Source organism: Glycine max, chromosome 2, assembly GCF_000004515.6.
Source record: "Glycine max cultivar Williams 82 chromosome 2, Glycine_max_v4.0, whole genome shotgun sequence".
In the NCBI taxonomy this organism is placed as follows: Eukaryota; Viridiplantae; Streptophyta; class Magnoliopsida; order Fabales; family Fabaceae; genus Glycine; species Glycine max.
Window position 1 is genome coordinate 41,799,403 of NC_016089.4, and position 19,306 is coordinate 41,818,708.

Below are 19,306 nucleotides of genomic sequence, written 5' to 3' on the forward strand. Positions count from 1 at the left end.
TCACCTTGGTACTACTACACTACTCTGCAACCAGCATCATTGGTGTATAGATATTCCAGTAGTCTCAGTCTTCAATGCAAACAAATACCATTATCCCATAATAACTTCCCAACAAGTATAACCCACTATGCAAATTATAGCCTCTTGTCTAAAACCAAAACAACTTTTCTACTAAGCCAAATGTCGCCCATATACACCAGAAAGTTCCATTCTGGACGGTTTCACGTACTACTATATTAAAATTTGCTTAATTATTTGAATAACTTTTTCTTATCTTCTTCAAAGTAGTACTTTAAGCGCAAAATAAACTAATCATATCATGCATACTACTTATTAAGTTACCTTAATTTCCTATATTTTAACCTCTTAATTTCAAATAAAAAAATTAAAAATAGAAACCACGTGTAATATGAACAAAAAATAATTCAAAACTCAGAAAAATACTAATTGAACAATTTAAAATTCGAAGTTAAGATAATGAATTAAACTAAATTAACGCAGTTTAAAATAATAAAACTTAAATAAATAAAATCATTTAATTCATCATTGAGTAATAATAACACTTAAATAACAAGGAATGAATTGAGTAATAATAACACTTAAATAACAAGAACAGGAATGAATGAAAGTTTATTAAACTCAGGATTAAGCAAGTTTTATCTGAATGAAGTCATAAGAAGTATAACTAAATCATATAAATTTTCTTTCTGTCGAGCAAAAATCACAATGTCAACAGCTTTCCACAAGTATGAAAAAGAAACCAAGGATCAAGGGGTAATTAACGCACTAAGCATGACACCAAAAATCTAAATCATTGTTTTTGAATTTAGAACTAGAACTAAATAAGCTAACAGCAGCATTACAACTCAAACAACTAGATTAACGAAACAAAATTCACAACACAAGCACGAATTAAAAATAGAGTTGATTGATGATGATCAGAAAGGTGGTCTAGGGGTTGGAGCCCAAATCACATCCGAAGGAAGGTGACAGCTGTACATAAACGACTCAGCCGGAACGTGTCCGCTCTCCAAGCCGCCACCGGAAACCGGCGGAGACTGCGCGTCTCCTGCGCCGCCGCCAGAGTTGTTCTGCGCCTCCTCCTCCGACGAAAGCCGGTGATACGACGGATTGTTGAACGACGCGGCAATCACGAACACCGTGCCGGCCGCGAGGAGCCTGCCGGCGACGAATCCGCCGACGATCTGCCCCTGCGGTCCGGAAAGGGACACGGCGAAGGCGTTCGGGATCGCCGCCGGGGAGGCGTGGTGGAGGAAGGTGGCGGACATGGAGAGGATATCGAAGCGGCCGTGGAAAGTGACGGTGGCGACGGTGGCGCCGGCGGGAGAGAAAGAAGGTTGACGGAGAGTGACGTTGGCGACGGTTCCCGAACCGGTTAACACGCACAGGCCAGTGTTTTTTCTGCGGCTGAACCGGGCTAGGGCTTCGACGACGTCGCTTCCGCCCGGGATTTCTAGAATGAACGGGCTCATGGCGGGCTCGGGCTCGCGCGTTATTATGAGAGGCGGCTTGGGCCTGTTCTTGGACCCGGGCGGGCGGCCCCTGGGCCGCCGCACCACTTCAATTGTGGCCCCATCGCTGCATCCTCCGCCGCCTAAAACTGATTTTTGGGCGACGGCGGTGTTAGGGCCACCGCTGCTTCGGCTGTCATCGTCCTCGGACGTTTGACATTCACGAGAGAATTGAAAAGGTTGATGCTGTTGCTGGTGTTGTGGCTGAAGCTTTGAGAACATGTTTGAGACAGTTCAAACTTCAAGCTTCTTGAAGTTGTTGTGCTTGGTTCATCTCATCACATGATACTTGAGATATTATTCTCTAGCGTCGTTGAACAGAGATTGTGTGAGAAGAGAAGATTGGAGAAGGATTTGGAATTTGTTTATTGGAGAAATGGGGTTGGGGTTTTTATGGAGAGAGAGAGAGAGAGAGAGAGGGTGGGTGAAGATTGAACCAAGTACAGCCTAATGGAGAGATGGTGGTGTGAGCAGCAGGGTGGGGCCCATGGTGACAGATAAGACAGAAGAGAGGAAAAGAAAAATGCTTAATAAATATGGGTGACAATTAATTCTACAAATATGGAAATTTTAAATTTAGTATGTGAATGTATAAAAACTATAATAATTTATTATTGATATTTAAGAATTAATTTTTTATTAAATAATTTATAGAATTAATTTTTCATATTTGTTGTACATTGAAATATAAAATTTATGTTATTTTAGTTAGTTTTTGTTTTGTTTATCAGTTGAAGAATTCATTTAATTGTTCATTGTTAGTAAGTAAATTTTTTTTTAGTAATTTTTAATGTTTTTTTAATGTTACTACAAATATTTTTTAAAACGTTAGATTTTAGTTTTTTATGTTTTCTTTTACTTTTATTTTCAATATAATTATTTTTTTATTATATTTTTAAAATAAATCATGATATTATTATTTTTCAATTATTTGAATATGTAATTTTACAAATTACTTTTTAACTAACTTTTGAGAATATACTCTAAATTTTGAATTTTGATATTTTGTAAAACAATTTATGTCTCATATTTTTAAAGATGGATTTAGTTGAAATAAAAAGTGAAGTGTGAATGATTATTTATTGGAATGAGATTTGTTTGTGTTGAGAGGAGAGGTTGAGTGGTAGAGATAGTGATAAGGACGGGTTTCGGGGTATGGGGGGTGCCCTTTTCCTGCCCCTTGCAATTAATTCAAAATCTTTGCACTTCTTCCTATCCGACACTTATTTTGACGTCAAAACCTTCCCTCTTTGCTATCCCATTCCCATGTGACATTTTCTGAATTGTACTTCTTCGCCAATTCAAACATGAATCATTGAGTTTACGTCAAATTATCCTCATTTATTAAGGTGGTTTCTTATTGTTATCTTTTAAGTTGTATTGTTTGCATAAGTAGTATTTTAGCAAAGAGAATTACATATAATACATATTTATTTTTAGTTGTGGTGGGCTTTGTTTAGCTTATTTTTTCTTTTTTTAAAAAGACATTTAGCTTGTTAAACTTTTTATGTCGGTATTGTACATTAAAATAGCGTAAAGAGTTTTCATGAGTAGTAAAATGTTGATATGGATAGTTCACGTTTGAACTTCTTTTTTTAATCATATTTGACCTAAAATATTTGAAAAAAAATAATATATGCTTGTGTGTGTGTGGAGAGAGAGAGAGTAAGATTAAGTTATTTTTTCATAAAATTGTTCTATTCAATATATATATTCAACCATTAAATTAATATGTGTGTAAAGAGAGATTTAAGTGATTTTTGAAGTAATAATTTATAGATTAAATTACACCAATCATTATGACATTTAAAGATATTACACACATTTTCTTTTTTTAAAACTTATTACAAACATCTCCTAAGATTTGAAAAAATTACACAATTTTTTTTAAGTTTTAAAACCTATACAAATTTCCATAAAATATCGTTCACATTTAATAATAATAAGTATTTTTATTAAATTACTTTGATTTCTTCTTTAAAGTATGAGACAATTTTTATTAAAAAAAAATAGTAGCAGAAAACTCAATAAAAGTTGTCATACTAATAAACCTATCAGTCAAATGAACATTATCATGAGCAATGAAACCATAGAATCAATCATATTCCAACAAATCTATAAGTCAAATGAATAATTATAGGTTTCTGAAATTAAATAAAATTACCTCAACTAAGTCATCAAGGATCTAACGCACAAAATCATCTTGATCAACTACATACCAATAATAATAACATTAAACCTAGATATATTTTAAAAACAAAGGGAAACATGTACAATTTTTTTAAAAACCTTGGGAGAGGTTCATGTAGGTTTTAAAAAACGAGAGACGTGTATAATTTCTTTAAACTTATGGGGAGATTTATGTAATTTTCTCTAACTTATAAAAAATTTATATTCAATAACTATACATATTTTTTAATATTCAACAATTAAATTAATTTTTTTAATTAACTTGAGTATACAAACTTGTAGAAAATTTTAAAATTATTTAATATTGGAATGAATAAATTTATTTTAATGTATTACATATTAATATATATATATATATATATATATATATATATATATATATAAGTAAATATCAACTATAAGAATATCTAATTACAAATGTTTTATTTATCTAAAATTTAATTAGTGTACATGATTATTAAGATAATATAAAAAAACAGTTATTGGATTGTTAAAATTTAATATTCAAGAAGTTTAAGCTCCGTTTGGAAGAGCTTGCCAACAACTTATTTGGGGTCCATTTGTTTAAAATTTAAAGCAAGTTCTGTTTTTTTTTTTAAATGCTTTTTTAAGTAATTTTTTAACAAGTACGTAAGACTTGTTTCTTAAAAAAAGTAAAAGACTATTTTTTAAGGAAAAACAGTTTAAATAAATAAAATTACTTATTTTATTTAAGAATTTTTTTTAACAAGTTTAAACAAATAGACCATTAGATTTATTTTATGTTAGAAGTACTTATGAGTATTTTGGAGAACTTACGAAAATATCTTAGGGTTGATTCACAATATGTTTTTAATTTATTTTCGTAAGCTCTCCAAGATAGTTTATCATACTAGCTTACGTGGAGCTTATGAAAATCCCCACCTTCAACTCTCCCTGAAAACAGAAAGCGTTCATTTTTTTTTTTTGTTTTGTCCTTCAAATAAAATTTTATAATTGAAATTCATAATAAAAAAATATTTTTAAATGTAAACTATTCTTTAAATTTACAATAGATTATTTACATTTTGATATCTAGTTTATTTTTAATTATTGAAAATTTCTTTAAAATATTTAAATTTAATTTAGAAGTAAGATGAAAAAGATAGATCGAAAGATATAAGCAATTAAAAAAATCATATAGGATAGTGGTTTGAGATGGTTCAAAAAAGTTTTTTTGGTTGGTGTACGTGAAGTGCATATCCAAAAGAGATAATTGTAAAAAAAAAAATTGAGAATAACTAATTGGAAAAGTTCAGTGAAAAAAAATTTGCTAATTGAGAAAATAAAGAAAGTAAAAGTTTTTACTTCTCAAAATTGTGCATTCTTATTTATAAAATAGAAGCAGATTAAGATTTGATTAAGACTACAGTAATATTAAAATTTATCTTATTTAAAAATATTCTCATATCATCATTCTCAACAATGATTTATTGTTTTCAGTAAAAAAAAACAATGATTGATTGTATGATTAAAAATAGAACAACTTTGAATTCTTATACAAGTCCAATAGTTGTCTAAGGAAAATACATTAAGTGAGATTAAAAATTAGACCCAGTTTTTTTTTTTTTTTTCCAAGAGAACTTAAGTTAGACATTCTTTATATAAAGCATTTACTGGTGTGTTAGATGACTTTTTCCGGTTCTTCTCACTCAGAAATTTACATACGGGATAATGCATTTACTGTTTATTTTCTTGTTCGATTTCTATCTCATTATGTGGTATGTTCAAAATAAATATTTTTTTATATAAAAAATCTAAAAAGTAAGTAGTCTTTAAAAAATGACCGAGACTTTTAGAAAAGTTAAGCTAAAAAACTTTTATGGAGCATTTTTTAGACTCGTGAGTGTATTTCTACAAAAAGGAGTTATGCAGTAGAATACCTGCAAAAACTTGTGTTATTAGGTCGAGATTATCATGATTCATGAACCGATAAGTTAAATAAATGTTAGTGAAGGAAAAAGTGTAAGAATAAGAATCGTACACGGAATTCATGAAAGCTGAACAGTTAGATTTAGATGCCTGTAAATTTTTTCACTGCTGTGTTGAAATGTGTAAATTGAACAGGATAATGTAAACCAGGAAAATATGCATCGAATGGGACCCCGGACTTCTAATCATCAATTTTTAACATTTTAACATGTAGCCGCCATTCACTCCCAATTGGCTAATGCATTGTTTGTACTTTGTAGTATTACTCCCATGACTTAGAAGTATTGAATTCTCTTATTCCCAGGAACATAGTATTTAGCTTAGCCTATTTAACAAAATCAGAATATAATTATTATACTCGATTGTATTCTTTTCCTTTTTAAGCCAGAACTGAATATTAAAATGTTTGCAGAACCAAAACATTCTGCATTAATGATTAACAATGTTGATGGTGGATCATCCCCATCAACCAAAAGTTCAGGCCTGGGCTTGTTTGAATAGATTACTTAGGATTTAAAGTTGTTTTTGAGGACAGAGGCTATGTTAAAGCAAAGCTATCATGTTTAACAAACAAAATGAAAAAAAAAATTACAGTTGTAAAAGAAGTCAGTTCTTGTCTTATCAATCTCATAAACAAGCCCATATATGATGGAAATTTTTTGTTGTATTCCCTCAAATCTCTTCCCAAATTCATCCGAATATCTTAGAATTACTTTTCAACAAACAAACAAAAATAAATTCTTTTAAAATTTATTATAACCACAATTATTTAAATAATATACTTTTCACAGATAATGCAAACAAACTTCAAATATAAAATAATTATGTTTTTGCTTCAGTAATAATAAGTAAAATTATAATTATCTACGTAATACACATACATAAACAATTCAAAAAACTATTCATATTAGATTTAAATAATTATAGTCCATACAATTTAACATTTTTTTTTATTTTTCTTCCTAACAAAATTATTATTTTTTATTTTAGTTCTTTTAAATCATGTTTATTTTATTTTTAGTCATTAAAATACTTTAGATAACACTTTAAATAATAAAAATACAATATCAAAAACGTTTAGGGAACTAAAAATAAAAAAATTAAAATACAAGAAATAAAAAATATTTAAACCTTAATATTAAACATAATCTATTTTAAATTATAAGTCTAACTTTAAGCTTTATTTTATTTGTTTAAATAATCGAACATCAGTAACCAACGGCTCAATGGACAGGAAAAACAACTAACCAGAAGTCTTTAACCAACTCAATTGGGCATTCCAGAACACCTTTTCCAAATTGCATTGGATAGTTTACCTTTTCATACCAAATTACCAAAATGCTCCACTCCAGAGATAACTTTTGGTTTAAAATACTGAAAGTGCAAATTGAATTGTTCAGTCACAAGCAAAGAGCAAGTCAGCAGACGACCCCCTTTTAAACTTTGTGTCTAAAGGAATGAGGTGCCACTAGATTACATACTTAAAAGAGGGATAGTGATCGTTTATGGGATGTGGAAAAGAAAGAAGAAAAAACTGATGTAATTCATCGAGGTTTTATGACCAGCTTGCTATTGTGTAATGAATGATAAATCAGGCAAACTGAAAACGTCATCTATATTCGACTTAGAATGTAAACTTAGAGTGTAATTTACAAATAAAGAATAAAGTAAATAAACAAAGCATGTGTGTAAAGAGCAATAAGAGCAGGAAAACAAAATAGAAAAACAAAGAGCGGGGGAGGGGACAGTGTTCTTAACGGCATCATATACGAGCGACGTAGGAATTCGCCTGTGTAACATATCTAACCCACCGGTATGGTTCATGCGTTGCAGATTTCTTTGCTATCTGCAAATACTTTACCTGCATTTAGAAAATTTATTAAGCACTCAGTACATTCAAATGAAACTCGTTTTTTGTTTTACCCGAATATTGAAACAAACTTCGGTTATGCAATGCTCAACACAAGTAGATAGCAAAGTATTTCAATGTTCTGTTTTGGCAAATGGATTTTAGCATTCATAAATTCGATTTCTCAATCAATATAAATAAATACAAAACATTTGATATTAGCAGAATTCCTAATTTAACTGGCCCAAAACATCGTCTGTTTTTCCAACCTGATTGAGAAAGATAAGGGGAAGGGGAAGGAGGCAGTTGCTCAAAAGTAGGGGTGGTACAGCTGGTATTCCATATAAATGATATGAAATTTTCTTTGACGTTGAGTATTTAATTATTATTAAAAGGAACTTTAGCCATGTTCAGGTATCAGGTATAGCTGACTACTAAACATGGCAGCACAAAAAGGACAAATAGAACCACATAACAAAATAGAGAACAATAATCACAGTAATGCATCTAATATGAGACTAATGTTCAATACAGACAGTTTCAGTCTTTCAGGGAGATCTCAGAATGAACACAATCAAATCAATCTACAAGAAGTTTGATAGAGGAAGATGTTTGGTCAAATCAAACTAGAAAAGAATCAGCAAGTTGATCACTTTACCTGAAGCCGTGAAACGTTATGCATTGGTATAGTAAATGTCATGCTCACAGGTCCTGATTCTTTTGTTATATTAACTGTCAAAAAAATAAATTAGCATAAATATGATATGTTAATCACTCAACCAAAGAAAAAGTAAACAATCCATTTTGTGAATGCACCAATTACAAGCATAAATACCGTGAGATTCCTGAGAAAAGGTTAGTTTTGCATGTAGAGTGTGCTCCGATCCCCCGACGATCTGTTTTGTAGAACATGAGTGACCATTTTCTCCAGAAAAAAATAATGACACAAATCTTACACTTTAAAGTTTGTTTGAAGAATGACATGCAAAAAAAAAAAAGCCTGGAAAATGACAAGAAATGTGACCTTTCTTAAACTCCATTCTAGCCTCTTATTTGCTTCCTTAAAATCAGTTGTTTGTCCTACAGCTCCAGGTTCCAGCTCAAAACTAACTCTGCAACATTTCCATATAACTTACATTAGCAACTATAATACCAGCCATCATTTATCCATAGGGCAAAATGAACAAAAAGCATGATATGCTAACTTTCACAGTACAGTTATAGAAAGTGCTCCTCAAAATACTTGATAATATTCCTTTGACCTTTGTTAATTGCTTTGTTAAAATCTACCATATGCAATGCAAAAGTCTTGACCTAATAGCTCAAGGTTTTAAGAGAGTCCTTGACACAAAAGCCTTTGATTCCTCCAATATTGATATAATGGTCCCTTGAACTCTTTTTTCCAACTACACAATTTCAGATTTCATACGTATATGTCATGACTTGTTGGGTGAGAACACGTGAATGGTTCTATATGTAGCATGGCTCCTCACACTAAAGCCTTCATAATTTCGAGTAATAATTTGGATACCCCCTCTAAAAATAAAAAAAATTGATAGAATTGTAGTTCATTAAACTTCACGCTCCAATTTTTTTATGATTCAATCATTCTTCTTTTGGGGGTGAAATAGAGAATATCTAGATCAGGGGAGAAAATGGGTAAATCCCCATGACCTACTATATCTGACAAAGTGGATCAGCAAATTCTTGGGCCAAGCTGGATTTAAACCAGCGTAGACATATTGCCAACAAATTTACAATCTGTCCCCATTAACTGCTCGGGCATCGACCAAGGAACAGGAAAAATACATTTCAGTTTCTATTGAAAATTCATGATCAATCATCATCCTTTCTATTAACTATAAGAAATGTAGTATTCTATAAATTATATTCAAAAGAAGCTGTTTTATGGCACTCATATAACTATCTGATTAAATTCTTCAATCCGAATGCAAAAAATAATTAACAAAATAAATTGAAGTGTGGACAAGGCACACTCCCACCTACTTTGTGCTGAAATTTAACTTAGATTTGGAAGGGGCAACAAGAATTAAAATCTAGACCATATGATCATAGAGGTCCTAATATCATATCAACCAATTATCCCAAAAGCTCAAGACATTGGGTGAAAGCACATGAATAGTTTTATATATAACCTACTGAGTGTGGGCATCATCATAAGCAACTGATACAACAAATGATCTGATTATAACTCTAGAGTCTAGTCATACACAAAAATTGACAATTAATTGTGTTCAAAATTCCTTTCAGCATAACCAGTGGTCAAAAGCAACCCTATTGCTCCAAGGGGACTAGTTAAATAATAAATTTTAATTAATTAAATGTTATAATTAGTTCCCTATAAATATTTTTTCCTAAAATCAGTCAACAATCCCTTCCAGAGTTCTCTAAACCCAGCTCTACTCCTGTCCAACTCCAAAACCTATTAGGGGAGGTACTTTAGTAAGACTATTATAGCCAAGACTTCACAAGACATCAATTGCTGAAAGCACCAATATGTTTCCAATTAATGGAAAATCACTTTCAAAGATAATTTCTAGTAATTTTTTCAACAATATAGAGAAGTATAGAATAACACCTGGAGGTACATTTTGGTAGTGGCATCTGCACTTTGATAGTGTTAGCTGTTACACTTGAGGGAAACTCGGCACTTACTTTAAGAATTACTTCTGCCTGCAATAGCAACTTCAAAAGTGTTGGTGACTGCAAGGAAAGACAAATGATATGTGTGTGTGTTGATACATTGAAGATAAAGGAGAGGGAAATTTTTTATAACATCTTCATAATTTGAAACATTTTATTTGAATTTGATATATTCTAACACATCTACAAAATTAGTCCAGTGTTAAATTGGTGCAAAAAGAGTTATAAAGAGGACATATAAAGAACAAGACAAAGAAAATAACTATGTAAAAGTAGGCATCACCTTAAGTGACCCTGCTTCTTCAATCAAAGCATTAATACGAAAAGGAGGACTAAATTCCTGTGTCAAACGGTAGTTCATGACTGGAAATTCACCATCCGGTGGTACCTGTAATTGGCAGTGTACCATCAAAATAAATAATCAAAAGGAAACAAGTTAATAAAATACTTTTATATTCTAAATTTTATGATTTTCAAGACTACTTTGGTACTCACTACTCACCAGGGATAGAGTTCTGTCTATATCAAAACTATCAAGACGAACAGATTCATGGAAATTACAGTCATCTAATATAACTGTTCCTGAGCCAGATGAGCTCCTATAACCTGCTTTAGAAACATTTCCAAATAAGTATCAAAACAATTAAAAATCTTAGAAAGCCACAGGAAACAATACTTGAATGTCTGAGAAAGTCAATAGGAACATATACAAAAGCAACAATAATGAACAGTAGGAAAAAAATTAACACAATGCCCTCAAAGTTAAGTCAGAGAAAAGGTTCATAGAAAAAGCATCATTGAATATGCAACATTGGTGACCTTCATATACAAGGAAATATTAGTTTTTAAACAAAATCTATAAGATCAACGTATGGTTTCAACTTTCAACTGCCCCAAAAAAATCCATACATAAAATAGTCATATTTGTCCATACATTTTCTTTCTTGAAATAGGAGAATGAAATCCTAAGCATGATTGCTCAATTGTGAAGGAGAACAGAGAGAGCTGAACATTAAAAACCAACAAAAAATTGAAACTTACCGAAAGCTGATCCCTGGCTTCTTCCAATGGAGAGGTCATCATTAAGTGCTAATCGAATTTCAGGATTGCCAGAAAGATAGCTCTTCATTTGTATGGTGCCATCAATCTCAGAAGTCAGTATATATCCCTGATCAGATCACATTAAAAATACTAAGAATGATGAACAAAACATATGACAAGTGAATCATTTGAAAATACAACCAACAATAAACACGCCTTATCACACTAAGTAACACATCAACCACAAATTAACAAGAAGAAAAAAACTTACATGCTAGGGGATCAGGTAAATGGATTAAACATTGTCATTTTGTTCAAAACCAAGTGTTTTTAAAGGTGCATAGATCTAGACCTTTAAGTGGCTTCTCTTTTAAGAGTTCTCCTTGGCCTTCCTCTACCTCTATTAGGCTATCAATAGGACCCAACACAAAAGAATGAAAAGCATTAAAGCAAAGCAGACAGATAGAAGAAGGGGAGTAGAAGACTTCATTCTGAATTGTCAGTGTTGCTTTTGAAAGGGGAAATCTTTGGAAGGAGAATTCCCTTCTCTACTTTCGTTAGTGACACTGATAATTCATATTGTCTGTCTTTTCTTTTGCAATTTTCTCTTCTTTTTCAGTCCTTTCTCATGGAAAAGTCAGACTTTGTTTTTGGGTATTTTTGATAGAGCTTCTATTGGTCTTATCCAGACATGGCCAAATCATCTTAGGTGAAATCCTGCCATATTTTCCTCAAAAGGTGCTACTTCTACTTTCTAATACCTTCATTTCTAATGTTATCTTTTCTTGTATGTCCATTCATCCACCACAATATATTGGAACTTTAACCCTAAAGATTTGGTACCATCAAAGTGCTAGTTTGCTATGATGCATCAAAAAATTTCATCCAACATTGACTAATTATGTTTCTTTAAACAAGTTAAGCCTTGACACTCTGCATTAAGTAACTAGATGGTAAATAATTTTAATTGGAATTGATGGTTATTTACTTAGATTAACTTAGTTTCAGACACTAGAGTCAAGTGTAAAATTTGATCTCAGATTTACATGCTCTCAACACATCATAATTATGTTTTGTCAATTAGCATCCTGAAAACCATAAGCAAAGCATCTATACTCATGATACATGATGGATGAAGCAACAATGGAACAACACAATGAAATTCAGTCATTTAATATTTTAAGATGTATTTACTAACACTGGAGCTGAAAGTGATGCTGATTTTCTCAATTATGTCTACAAAAATCTCTTCCCTCTTTCTACCCCCAGGCTCTGTAGCAACAACAGATTTTGTGACAGCTATCCCTGGCATTCTTTTTGTTCCTTGCTGCATGCAACCAAAATTAAGAATTAGTAATACCATAAACAAGTGTGTTAGAATAGTTGTTTATTATCTGTGTTCAGCTTTTATAAAGCTGTTTTTGATTGTATCATTTATTCTGTACTTAGGCAGTAGGGATTAAGCATATTAGCCATCATACCGTAAAAATTGCAGCAGGTCCAAGAGGTGGCAGACGTGCAGCATCAATTACAAGCGGCTCATTGAAAACATAGGACTTCAACAATTCAGTAGATGTTGTTTGAACATAACCAAAATCCTTCAAACAATGTCATTAGGTCACTCATAAGTAAGATTTTTGGAAACATGACTGATTGACTATGAATCTCAGGTCAAAGGAGTAAAACATAAAAATAAAAAAAATAAAAAAAAAACAATTGCAAATAGGCTCTTCAGTTCTTTTTAAAAAAATGAAAACCAGATACAACTTTCACCAGAACTTTCAGCGGTTTGTACTTTCTGTTGTACACTACCCGAAAAATATTGTAAACATATCGGTTCAATCTATCAGCGGCTACTAATATTAACTGTTCAAAAAAATAATATTTGTTTCAAGACTCAAGATTAGATTAAAAAAAAGGGGCCAGCCTGGATAAAGTGATAATTTAATTCAATGAAGCATTAAAGTTAAGAAATCATGGGACTTTTAAAGAAGGAAAGAACCAAATAGAGCAAGAGAGGATACTCACAATAACTTCATCAAGTAACTCGTACACAAGCACAAAGTTTTTCCGTAATGAGTCTTCATTGAGAATCCCAAGGTAATCCTTTAATAACTCGAGCAATTCTTTGTAAAAGCTCCAAGACAAAAGAAGGTGATGTATTAACCCTTGTAGTTGCAACAAACAATAAGCCAACAACTTTCACATGAAAGTAATTTACTCCATCCACATTCTGTCAATGAACAAGAACACAACACAAAAGAAATCAGCATATTCTACCAAAGCGTAGCAAATGAAATAATGTGAATAGAAACTCACAGCTTTAACTAAAGCCATTTTATGAGATCTATACACAATTTTAATTTGAGTAAATTAAACATTATATTACTATCAAAACCATAAGCGGATGACATTGACAATAATAGATATCAATAATGGCAAATGGAACTAGCATTTCTGCATATAATATATAAATTGAAGGCAGGGCATAGCGATAGTTAGCATGACTGGTCATTCATCAACCAAGGACCAACAGATTGGGATCTCTCTTCACCCTCCCCATTCTAAACATTCCAACCTTTTCAATTGTATAATGCAAAGCAAATACATGGGACTGTGGGTATTCTAAGGTGGTTGATGTCCCATGAAAGTAACTACATTATAGGATACAGAGAAAACTGACCTAGGGGAAACAAGGAGATGCAATTATTAATTATTAATAACGTTCCATACTCTTTCAAGCTTAAAGCACATTATAATATGCTCTGCCTGATTTAGAAAGATAATACCTACAAAGACAGGTGGTGCCTCCTGCAGTCCCCCATCTTCCCAAAACTTTACTTTGCGGAAAAATATCTCCGCACTTCCCTTCTGCACTTCACCACGATCTGTAATCAGCACAATAAAGTAGCAACAATCAGAGAGTCTGATAGTAAAAGATCTAACCATTGGGATAGGATATAATTTCATTCAATCTAAAAACTGATATAATAATAAATTTCTAGTGATAATAATGTTCACTTTACTTTCACTCCATCCACCCTTGACTCTTCTCAAAAACACTTACACTTACAGATTAGAAGCAGCCGTATGCTTGCATTCCATTCCACAGTATATCTTAATATTTTAATTTTTAAGGATCGATTTTGCTTGACCTAGGATATCTAATTTTAAAAGCAGCTACACAAAATAGGAAAAATACAACAAGGAAACTGAAACAGAGACAAGGTAAAATCATAAGCATCAACTAGATTTTGAACTAATGTTTGAGAAACTCCGTGGCTAGCAATAGTGCAATCGCTCCCAATGAGTTATAGGTCATATTAAATATCTTGAAATGTGTTATAGGTCAGCGTCCAATACAGATCTCAGCAATTATCATATCATGAAATGCATTTCCACAGTCTAACTCTAACGAATCAACATGCATTCCAATTAGCTCGAGCTCCTGCAACAAAATTTAACGGTGCAAATATCTCATCGAAATATCATTGTTCAGATATTTCAAAACGTAATCAGCTACGCAACAATCGTGTTTCTCAATTTTGCCAGGGAAGTAACTAAAAATTAATCAGCACTCGATCAAGATGTGAATCAAGTAAGATCTGGATGCATGACCTCGAATTACCGATTATTGATTTAAAAATAATCTTGCTATGGATCAGTAAGATGAACTAAAACACTCTAGCTGAATACAAATCCATCGAAACATTGAATCGAACAACCAGCACCAGATCCAAAAGCATAGAAAACAAAAATCGCGAAGCAAGAGTGTGATTCGGAGAGAGAGAGAGAACTAACAATCTCGAAAAACGATGTTATCGCCACGCTGTGACAGAACGAAGAATTGCGAGATCATGGCTCCGCTCGATGCACGCACCTCCTGCAGCTGCTGCCTTTGTAAATGGCTAGTAGTATTATTTTGATATTTTCTTCGCAGTGAACATTACTCGTTGCAATTAACGGCTGTAAATATATATATATATATATATATATATATATATATATATATATATATATATATATATATATATATATATATATATATATATATATATATATATATATATATATATATATATATATATATATATATATATATATATATATATATATATATATATATATATATATATATATATATATATATATATATATATATAATTCTTAACTACAGATCATTTTCGAATTAGCTTACTATAATTTTGGACTTATTTCTAGATGGATTTAAAATTTATTGGTATAATAATACTTGTAAAAAGAGTTTTTAATTTATACGTGTTTTTTTTAATCAAACTTATACTTAAATTTCTTTTTTAAATTATTTTTATTTACTATATTATTTATTTTATCTCCTTTTTATTTTTTACGTATGTTAACGGGGTTTTTTTATCCGTTGTCACACTGAATTTGGATCATCTAAAGTAAAAATACATATAAAATAAAAATAAAGGTACATTCATCCTTATTTAAAGTAAATTAAGTTTATCATATGTATTAATATGAATTAATGTTATCTTCTTTACTTTTTTACTTTATAGATTTTTCTACTTGAGAGGAATTAAATTCTAACTACATAAAAGATAAAACTGTTAAGAGCTTTTCGCTTTGTATGATGGGAATCAAAATCTGAATCTGTGATTAAGGGATAACAGCAACACGTGGAGATTCATGAAGCAATGAAATGTCTTGATAAGACAATGGTTTGTCAGAGTTTTTTTTATGGATAATATTAGTTATTAATTTTTGTTAATTAGTAAGAAAGATTTGAATACATCAAGTTTTTTTTTTTTCTCTCATCAACCATCAAATCAATTTTATAATTTCGTTTTATATATATGAATTTTGTATGGTATCTGAATGGGAACAATGGTAATGAAAAGCCAGATGTAAAGAAAGAGAAATGCCAAGCCCTCTAATGCATAGTATATATAGAGGGGAATTTTTCTTCTGATTTGTGTTGCTTCCTAAAACAATAATTTATACCGTAGCTTCCTTAAATCATGACAAAGTTGCATTCAGAATCAATCATTTAATTTCTTTGATTCATTTTCAGGCAGAGACTAACATCAACATAAGATTTATATAGTTGTATAATGTATACTCAAATTGAATTTGACTTCATTGTCATGAATGTTGTTTCAAGCTTCCTGGTATAGCAACAGTCAGCACCAGAATTCTTGTTCTTTGACAACATAACTGCTTCCTTCTTCAACATTGCATTGTTTAAAATCAAGGGTCCATTTCTCAAAAGAGCAATTAGAGAAATTATAATATCCTCCATGTAGAGAAAGCAACTCTTTTCTCACTCTATCTTGTATCCAAGGATAGCTGAGCAAGTTCAATAATGATTGGTTAATAGATTCCTGTCAAAAATTGAATGAGCATCACCTTAATTGCCTTCAGAAACTAGAATTTACTTGGTGCCACAGAACTATTCTAAGTACAACCGATTTTGTTTCACAGTATTCAAGTCAAGTTCTTAGTGGCAACCTTACATATAGTGAGTTTAGATAATATACAAGAATCAATTCTACTCCCACAAAATCTCTGTGATACCATGAAAAAATAGAACTATTTGTTGCTTTATCTCTATCATGAAAAATTAACTGATTATTTCTCACCATGAAGCTAATCCAAACACACTAATAATTTGGCTGAGCATAATGCAGTTACATGATGGATACCTTCTCACAGAATTTGCATTGCTGATCAAAGCTAAGATGAGCTGTGGCAGCTTTTGTCCTTTGTTTGGCAAGTTTTCCATTGGCAACCCACTTGTGTATGAAGTTTCTAGAGGATATGAACAAACTCTAATGAGAATTAGAGATATAATAACAACTGTTTTAATGGTGAAATAAAAGTTTTGAGGTGTAGCAGTTAGCAATACCTTGATTCTGCATCTTCTTGCATATTCATCAAAGCTTCAATTCCAGCGCAGCTACTATGACCAATGACTAATATATTCTCAACCTAAAACATTTCAACAACCATTTTGAATTTTGCAGTTATATAGGGCATGCCCTAATAAACATACAAAATCTTCCAAGTATTCTTCCACCCCTTTCATAACAAAGGGATATTCCTCAATCAAACTCTCAGTTTAGACATTTATTTCCATTTTCTGAAATTCTTGTTTAGGAACTTACAGAGAAATGTATGTTTATTACAACTTACAAGCAAGTTTTATAAATAAGTGTACCTGAAGAGTAGTTACTGCAAACTGAAGAGCAGCATTACATTCTGATGGTCCATTCTGCTCTCCAATATAAGAAAAAAAATGAGAGAAAAATAGAAATTCTCAATACTTTGAACTTTGAAGCTCCCATTAGTTATTTAGGAAGGAAAAAAAGAAGCAATTCTGCAAATACCTTCATCACAGGAACAAGATTGGCAATGTTACGTATCATAAAGACTTCTCCAGGTTGGAATCCTAATATGTTAGAGGGGCATACCCTAGAGTCTGCACAAGCAATCACCATAAACTGTACTTGGATTTATCAGTTAAAGACCACCATACCCAATAAATTAAGCTAAAATGTGATAGTTTTGTACTACAAGAAAATTAAATGGACTAGGTAACCTGTTTGCTATCACCTTAGGAAATTGAGCTTCAGCAAGAGCTTCAAAATGCTCCAACTCTTTTCTGTCTTTAAGAAATGTAGCTTATAAGACATACTAACAAGAATAAACAAATTTTTGCAAAGCTGAAAAAATGTACAACCAGACTCTTACATATATTTTTGGCTCTTGAAACTCAGAAACCTCTGTTTCATCAAACCAAACAAGTTTTGATAGCTATCAATTTCAGCCATATTCCCTTCATCAAGACCTTTGATTTCTTGACCGAGTCTGACACGATTACTATGACTTTCTGGTTGTTTCTCTCTACAGTTAACGAAGACAATTAATTGTAATAATCAAAGGTTACTTTCCATCCAAATCATTCAGCCAAATTCACAATTTGCCACAGATTGGTAAATGTACATATAAAACAATAGTTTAACCATCAGAATTGTAAGAAAAAGAAAAAAGTGCAGTTATCTTTCCGGAAACATAAATTCACTATAATTGAAACTATTTTAGACTCACATCAGTTTAAAATCTAATAGCAAAAGTGGCTGTTAATTAAAGTGAAACACCAAAAGCTTCAACAAAATTCATGAAGAAAAAGTGCAGTTATCTTTCCGGAAACATAAATTCACTCTAATTGAAACTATTTTAGACTCAAAACAGTTAAAAACCTAATATCAAAAGTGGGTGTTAATTAAAGTGAAACACCAAAAGCTTCAACAAAATTCATGAAGGTAACATCACCAACTTCAACTTACTTGATCGAAGGTAACGATGCTGCTGCACGGCAACGGTCCATTTGTACCCAATCCATCTAAACAATCCAACAAGACAAGAGGAAAGCAAACAACAATACATCAGAACCAAGCATTGAAACAAACATATAAGAAAAAAAATTAAGAAAGTAATGTTTGATTAACTGCTTAACATAGGACAATATTGGAGAAACTCACAATTTTTGGCCAATGCCTTGTTATGGAGGAGCTGGTTGGAGCAGAAAAGCGTAAGCACCCACATGAGTCATAGATGTATGAACCAACTAAAGGTGCCTTAGAACAGAGAAGAGAACTTATTCTGGACCCTGTAATATGCATCAGCAATGAAATTACAATATTAACTTAATTACATCAAAAAAATTAAAGCAACAACATTTGCGGACAAGACAATTGAAAATTGCTAGGTGAAGCAATGTACTCACTAATTGGCCAAACCATCTCTTCTCCTCCAACAAATTGTGACTAGTGACTACAAAATGCAAACTCCCTTTGAAGTACAACGCATGCCATATTTATTCTTATATTTTATTATAATTAAATTAATTGATGTATTATAAATTTATGGTTAAATGTTTATTTTATTGTCTAAAACCATGAAAGCAATCATATATGAATCGGGATATGATGACTATAAAATGAAAAAAAAAATCTCTTTAAATATTTAATATAATATACTCAAGACTCAAATTTAAAATTCTAATTAACCTTCAGATAATTTAACGTGGGTTATT

General features: G+C 31.5%; 3 protein-coding genes across 3 annotated transcripts; all 3 read right to left on the reverse strand.

Annotated features, from left to right (window-relative positions):
• Positions 1 to 680: 680 nt before the first annotated feature.
• Positions 681 to 1,965, reverse strand: LOC100811053 (AT-hook motif nuclear-localized protein 28). Its single transcript, XM_003519151.5, has one exon. It carries the CDS (start codon positions 1,752 to 1,754, stop codon positions 939 to 941), a length of 816 nt encoding a protein of 271 aa, XP_003519199.1. The 5' UTR covers positions 1,755 to 1,965; the 3' UTR covers positions 681 to 938.
• Positions 1,966 to 7,273: 5,308 nt separating this feature from the next.
• On the reverse strand, positions 7,274 to 15,186 carry LOC100811592 (AP-4 complex subunit mu-like). Its single transcript, XM_041008104.1, is given in 14 exon segments — positions 7,274 to 7,533; positions 8,180 to 8,253; positions 8,357 to 8,417; positions 8,546 to 8,633; positions 10,121 to 10,215; positions 10,469 to 10,573; positions 10,688 to 10,791; positions 11,227 to 11,353; positions 12,425 to 12,553; positions 12,708 to 12,824; positions 13,255 to 13,335; positions 13,337 to 13,459; positions 14,020 to 14,114; positions 15,028 to 15,186. Coding segments are annotated over 14 exon segments (1,356 nt in total). The 5' UTR covers positions 15,086 to 15,186; the 3' UTR covers positions 7,274 to 7,434.
• Positions 15,187 to 16,243: 1,057 nt separating this feature from the next.
• Positions 16,244 to 19,063, reverse strand: LOC100812124 (carbonic anhydrase, chloroplastic-like). The gene is given in 10 exon segments (NM_001255317.1): positions 16,244 to 16,592; positions 16,914 to 17,019; positions 17,117 to 17,199; positions 17,429 to 17,482; positions 17,598 to 17,711; positions 17,824 to 17,872; positions 17,962 to 18,114; positions 18,558 to 18,613; positions 18,753 to 18,880; positions 18,998 to 19,063. Coding segments are annotated over 10 exon segments (960 nt in total). The 5' UTR covers positions 19,014 to 19,063; the 3' UTR covers positions 16,244 to 16,391.
• Positions 19,064 to 19,306: the final 243 nt, after the last annotated feature.